General features: G+C 33.6%; 1 protein-coding gene across 1 annotated transcript in view; it reads left to right on the top strand.

Moving 5' to 3' along the window:
• Positions 1–216: 216 nt before the first annotated feature.
• Positions 217–6,891, top strand: part of LOC126909331 (low-density lipoprotein receptor-related protein 2-like) — a gene marked incomplete at its 3' end in the record, with an annotated part of 16,915 nt that continues 10,240 nt past the window's right edge. Inside the window, exons 1-18 of the mRNA XM_050691743.1 lie at positions 217–380; positions 490–621; positions 1,107–1,367; positions 1,476–1,727; positions 1,819–1,935; positions 2,006–2,941; positions 3,017–3,160; positions 3,224–3,433; positions 3,507–3,702; positions 3,769–4,022; positions 4,113–4,556; positions 4,721–4,986; positions 5,049–5,262; positions 5,341–5,617; positions 5,688–5,865; positions 5,945–6,128; positions 6,194–6,396; positions 6,472–6,656. Coding sequence (XP_050547700.1) covers positions 284–380; positions 490–621; positions 1,107–1,367; positions 1,476–1,727; positions 1,819–1,935; positions 2,006–2,941; positions 3,017–3,160; positions 3,224–3,433; positions 3,507–3,702; positions 3,769–4,022; positions 4,113–4,556; positions 4,721–4,986; positions 5,049–5,262; positions 5,341–5,617; positions 5,688–5,865; positions 5,945–6,128; positions 6,194–6,396; positions 6,472–6,656 — 4,550 coding nt within the window. The remainder of the gene's footprint in view (positions 381–489; positions 622–1,106; positions 1,368–1,475; positions 1,728–1,818; positions 1,936–2,005; positions 2,942–3,016; positions 3,161–3,223; positions 3,434–3,506; positions 3,703–3,768; positions 4,023–4,112; positions 4,557–4,720; positions 4,987–5,048; positions 5,263–5,340; positions 5,618–5,687; positions 5,866–5,944; positions 6,129–6,193; positions 6,397–6,471; positions 6,657–6,891) is intronic.

The raw sequence follows: 6,891 nt of genomic DNA, 5'->3' as shown, positions 1-6,891 counted from the left end.
ATGATAATGTAATCATATATATATATATATATATAATATATAATATTCAACCTCGAGTGTTTTCCTGGTATTTTGAATTGTAGGAAACAACATGTTTTATTCTAGCATTTCTATTAAAAATCCTTATATGTCAAATATCCATATTTGAAATGCATAATAAATGTGCCAAAATTATTTCAAAACGATACTCTATTTGAAAAATAATAATAAATATGTATTTTTTTTTTTAGTTGTGGAAAAAATAACGCCGCCAACTTTAGGAGCATCGGCATGTGGCCCCGGGATGTTTCGGTGTTCTGATGGCAAATGCATAATGTCCGATTTATTGTGCAATTTCCAAAAAGACTGTGATGGGGGCGAGGACGAGTTCCAAAGTTGCCGTGAGTATCTAAAATATCATATATATATAACCAATTTTACCAGCACTAATTACTTGTTTGAGAAGTGTGTGAATATACAACAAAAACTTAATGTTATTTTCTTTTACAGCTCCACCCGAGTGCGAACCGCTCTTATTGCCGTGTCGTCAATATCACTGGAATAAGACGTATTGTTACCCACCTCACTACAGGTGTGATGTTACCGTGGACTGTGTGGATGGTTCAGACGAGGCCGATTGTAGTAAGTTTCTTGAATAACAGTCTATTAACAAATAGTAAATAGATTCGTGAGATCTCATCATAGTCAAGATCTTGTTAAAAAAACATTTTGACTTGCCATCAGTGAATGTGTGTGAGCTCGCATTTTTTAATAATGATAAACGACGCCTGTACAGATTTACCAGGTAGTTAATTATGGTGTACTTTGAAATTACTTTTGTAATAATAGTAGTGAAGTGAATTTTATAAAGCAGCTGGTTTGAATAATATTATGATAGTTTCTAAAATTAATTTTCCCAGATAATATTATCTACTTAGTGTAGTATTTCCACTCTACACATGAAAAATAATAAGTAATACGTTTTTTTACTGCTCATTTATAATACTTACTTGTTTTACTTTACTTCTTTTCATACTTGGAAAGACCTATCATTTATTTTATTTTAGATACAAACTACAAACTTAAATACAAATTCTCTGTTGATTATTGATGTTGAATTTTTTTAGCGTATCGAAAATGTCAAACTGATGACTTTAAGTGTGAAGTAAATGGTCCAGGCAGTGGACCTTGTTTGCCCAAGTCCAAGAAATGTGATGGTTATTTTGATTGTCGCAATCTGAAGGACGAGGAAAACTGTGGACCGACCATCAACATGTCTTGTCCGTTAGATAAATTCCGTTGTTCAAATGGCCAAAAGTGCATCGATCCAAAACTGAAATGTGATCATCAAAACAACTGTGGTGATAATAGTGACGAAGAGAATTGCAGTAAGTTGTTTGTTTTATAATTTGTTAACTTACCATTGTAAAAAGTACAAAGTATTACTAGTGACGTGAAACTTACTATTGCATTTTAAACTTTTTTAATAATTTAAGACTTTGCTGCGTGTCATGTTGGTCAGTTTCGATGTGGCAACGGGCTTTGTATTCCACTTAATTATCAGTGTGATGGGTATGCAGATTGTCACGATGGTAGCGATGAGCTGAACTGTACAGCTCTATCTTGTCCTGGAAAATACCTGTGTCCTCAGGGTGGGCCTAACAAACGGCCCAAATGTATAAACAAATCACAATTGTGTGATGGACATAAAGACTGTGATGATAATGCAGACGAAGAAGCTGCTTGTTGTAAGTAACAATACATAGTAATGTTACAATTGGATGTATATTTAGTTGTGTACCATAAATTATATTTATTTGGTGCGTGTTGTACTTTTAGCTACGTTAAGTTGTCCGGCGTTGGGTTGTGAATATAAGTGTCAAGCTTCGCCAACTGGGGGAACCTGTTATTGCCCTGAAGGACGTAAAATTGCTAACGACTCAAAGTCATGTATAGGTAAGCAAATGTGGTTTTTAATATTCGATATTCTAGATTCAGTAAGTTATTATAAATTAAATTGTTTTAGATCGAAATGAATGTGCCGAATGGGGTTTCTGTGAGCAAATTTGTAAAAATTTAGATGGTTCATACGCTTGCAGCTGTTATCTTGGCTATGATTTAGTAGAACGTAAAAGGTGTGTAGCTAATAATCGGACTCTGCCATATCAAATATTTTTTGCTCAAGATAAGTCTGTTATCAAAATGGATGCTAAATACCAGAATCAAATTGTGTTAGCCAACACTACATCTGCCAGTGGAATTGATTATCACTATCAGTACAACACTTTGTTCTGGTCTGACGTTAAGCTTAAGAAAATCAAATCAATTCAGTTACTTGAACCAAAAAAATTTATTCGAGACGGTAATGCCATGCCATCTGAAATAACTTTACCTGGTATGTGGGAACCAATAGCTATTGCAGTAGACTGGATAGGAAACAAGCTATACGTAGTCGACGGAGTTGGTCAAAAAATTGATGTGTTTGAATTAAACGGCAGGTGGCACGCTATCGTATTAAGCAGCAACTTAACAAATCCATCTGATATATCATTAGATCCTACACAAGGCTACATGTTTATTGCTGATGGAAACCAAATTGTTCGTGCTAATATGGACGGTAGTGATGCAAAAGCTATAGTTACTGAAGCAGTGTATAAGGCCTCAGGAGTTTCTGTGGATATATTAGACAATCGTCTTTACTGGTGTGATTCTCTTTTAGACTATATAGAGACGGTTGATTATCAAGGAAACGATCGGCATTTAGTTTTAAGAGGTCCACAGGTACCATCACCTTCTCGGCTAGCTGTATTTGAAAACCGAATTTTCTGGTCAGATGGTACTAAACAGGGTATTTTAAGCGTAAATAAATATGATCCTACTAGTGTATCATCGGTGTATAAAAACCGCGATGTCAAGGATCCTAAAGCAATAAAAATTGTCCACTCATTAGTCCAAAGAGAAGGTAAGTGTGTATAAATTGGTTTTATATAAGAGTAGGATAGTGGAACTAATGCATATTATGTTTATAATTCGATAGTGCTATCGCCATGTAGCAAAAATAATGCAGGATGCCAACACATGTGCATTGTTACCAAGGGAGGAGAAGGCCAAGGGTCTTTAGCCTATAGATGTGCATGTAATATGGGATACCAACTAGCTCAAGATATGCACTATTGTGTTTGTAAGTATTTGCGATACAAAATTTATTCTATAATGCTCAATTGATTTTGGTTATCGTATGTAGTGGTTGATGAATTTCTGTTGTATTCACAACAAAGATTTATCAAAGGTAAAGTTTTGAATAAAGTCTCGCAAGGATTTAATGACGCAATATTACCAGTGGCTTCTAGAAGAGCAAGATTTGTTGGTCTTGATTTTGATGCACGTGATAACTATATTTATTATTCAGATGTTCTTCAAGATGTTATATATAGAATACACAGAAATGGAACAGGTTTGTGTGAATTGCTATTTTTTAAAATATGTAATTAAAATAACTGACGATTTTTCTTTTAATAATTTTGCAGGTAGAGAAATTGTTTTAGCGTCGCAAAATGAAGGTGTAGAAGGACTCGCTGTTGATTGGGTTGCTAAAAATTTGTACTACATTGATAGCAGAAAAGGGACATTGAACGTTTTGAGTACTCGCAATGTAACCAATAAAAGAGTACTTTTGAAAAATATGAAGAGACCAAGAGCAATCGTTGTTCATCCAAACAAAGGGTATTTTTAATCAAAAATTTAATTGTTAATTCGATTAATTACACTATGCATATTTTTAAATTTCAGTTTTATATTTTTCTCTGAATGGGATCGTCCAGCAAATATAAGCCGATCATATATGGATGGAACAAATTTAACAGTGTTCAGAAATATAACATTGGGTTGGCCTAACGGTTTAGCCATCGATTTTGCTACAGATCGACTTTACTGGTGTGACGCATTATTAGATCATATTCAAAATTCAAATTTAGATGGTACAGACGTAAAAACTATAAATACTTCTCTTATAAAACATCCATTCTCAATAGTCATAAATTATGGTAAGTCTAAATTCTATTTACAAATACTCGATATAATTTGATTTACATGTTTATTTTTTTTATTAATTATTAATTAATTAATTTTTTTAGAATGGATGTATATTACTGACTGGAGATTAGACGCTATAGTAAAAATACACAAGATAACCGGAGCTGTTGCTGGTATAGAAGTACGAGAACCGCAAAACAATCGTCTTTATGGTGTGAAAATGTACAGCGAAAACGAACAACTGATAGATTATTCTCATCCATGTTCAAGTATGAAAAACTACGGTGGTTGTCAAAAGTTGTGTTTTGGGATTCCATCAAACACATCTTCCATGCTCAAAGTTCAATGTGGATGTCCATATGGAGAGAAAATTGATACAGATGGCAAGACTTGTATTTCAGATCCCAACGCTGAACCTCCGTTGACTGCATGCCCAAATACTTGGGATTTCACTTGTAACAACATGAGATGTATACCAAAAGCTTGGGTTTGTGACGGAGATGATGATTGTTTGGATAACTCCGACGAAGAACAAAACTGTACAAGTAAATTTAAATGATTTATTTTAAATAGTCAACACGGAATTATTTTGCTATAAAAGTATACAATTAATTACTTAAAGTTGAGGTTGCAATAAACTATCGAAACAATAAATATTTCAAGTATATTGAAGTTTAATTTTAATTTATATTTTAATACATATTTTTAGAGCCAACTTGTGCTCCTGGAGAATTCCAATGTAGTTCTGGAACAGGTCGTTGTGTACCAAGTTCATTCCGTTGCGATGGTGAAAATGACTGTGGTGATTATAGTGATGAAACGGGCTGTAAAAACGTTACTTGTTCTACAACTCAGTTTCTGTGTGATAACGGTCGCTGTGTACCATCTACATGGAAATGTGATTCCGAAAATGACTGTGGAGATGGTTCTGATGAGGGAGATTTTTGCGCTGAAAAAACATGTGCTTACTTCCAAGTAGATTACATATAAGAATTCGTGAAATATGAAAAAAATTTAATATCTTGTATTTTTTATAGTTTACTTGCCCTCGATCAGGACATTGTATTCCTCAGACTTGGGTATGTGACGGTGACAACGATTGTTTTGATAATCAAGATGAAGAAGGTTGTCCACCAATTACTTGTTCACCTACACAATTTAAATGTGCTGATCTTAGACAATGTATTCAAGAAACATACAAGTGCGATGGTATATTAGACTGTAATGATGGTAGTGATGAACTTGGCTGTCGTTAGTATCTTATTTTCAAAAATGCTTTTTTTTTATGTTTTTACCTATTAGACTAAATATTTTACCTATTATCTTCAGCAACACTTGCACCTAATCAGTGCGATACAGAAAAACAATTCCGGTGTGAAAAATCGGGCATATGTATACCAAAAACTTGGTATTGTGATGGAACAGCAGACTGTGATGACGATTCTGATGAACCAAAAACATGTGGACAAGTGTCATGTCAATCAAATTACTTCAAATGTAATAATTCACAATGTATTTTTAAAGCGTACGTTTGTGATGGTCGAGACGATTGTGGTGATGGGTCTGATGAAGATTACAAACAAGCTTGCACTGCTCCACCTTTCAAGTATACTTATTTAATAAATTGCTTGGAATTTATTTGTAATAACTTAGATTATAATTTTTAATTTCATCAGATGTAAGGCTGGAGAGTGGCAATGTCCAAATGTAACTGAAAGGTGTATAAACATAACTAAAGTTTGTGATGGAAAATTTGACTGTCCTAATGGTGCTGACGAAGGACCAAACTGTGATCTTCCAGAGTGTGAAAAACAGGGTAGTTTTTGTACCAACGGTTGTAAACAAACTCCAGTAGTAAGTTAGTTTAAATTGCATAACTAGTATAAAAACATTGTGACTGTTAAATTAATGATGGATATTTATTTCTCATAAGGGTCCTCTGTGCACTTGTCCCCGTGGTCAAGTATTGAATAACACATATGAGTGTATGGACTTAAATGAATGTGACCCTCCTGGTCTATGTTCACAACATTGTACAAATACTAAAGGAAGTTACTTCTGTTCTTGTTCAACAGGTTATATTCTAGAGTCTGATAAGCATACCTGTAAAGCTTTAAGTAAGTTTATTTTTAGTTTTCAATAAAATTATTATCATAAAATAAAACATTTTAATACTATCTAGATCATAGTGCAGCATTTTTAATCATATCAAATCGTCATTCTATACTTGTGGCTGATCTCAAAGAACAAGGTCTTGAGCGAGTGCCAATAACTGTTGAAAATGTTGTAGCTACAGCTTCAAATATGCATTCTGGTACAATATTCTGGTCAGATATGAAATTAAAAAAGATATCAAGACTAGATAAAAGCAGTGAGCCAAAAGATGTTAGTATATACAAAATTCATGAAATGAAAAAATTAATGAATTTAGAAATATAAAAAAATTATACTTTGTTTCAGATCATTACTTCTGGTCTAGACTTAGTTGAGGGGTTAGCATATGATTGGATCGGCGGTCATATTTATTGGTTAGATTCTAGGTTGAACACGGTAGAAGTCGCAAATGAAAATGGTACTAACAGAATTATACTGCTCAAAGAAAATATAACACAACCTAGAGGGATGATGTTAGATCCTAGTCCAGGGTAAGTAATCAGTTGAAAATCGTAAGCTTAATGCTATTAATTAACAATATTATTTTAGTGCACGTTGGTTATTCTGGACCGATTGGGGTGAAAACCCAAGAATCGAACGTGTTGGAATGGATGGTTCTAACCGTTCTGTTATTATAAGTACAAAAATATATTGGCCCAATGGTTTGACATTGGATATAGTAAATCAACGCATATATTTTGCTGACTCTAAACTCGATTTTATTGA

This window comes from Daktulosphaira vitifoliae, unplaced genomic scaffold, assembly GCF_025091365.1.
Source record: "Daktulosphaira vitifoliae isolate Bord-2020 unplaced genomic scaffold, ASM2509136v1 Scaffold_272, whole genome shotgun sequence".
Classification (NCBI taxonomy): Eukaryota; Metazoa; Arthropoda; class Insecta; order Hemiptera; family Phylloxeridae; genus Daktulosphaira; species Daktulosphaira vitifoliae.
This window is presented reverse-complemented; position numbering and strand designations above follow the sequence as displayed.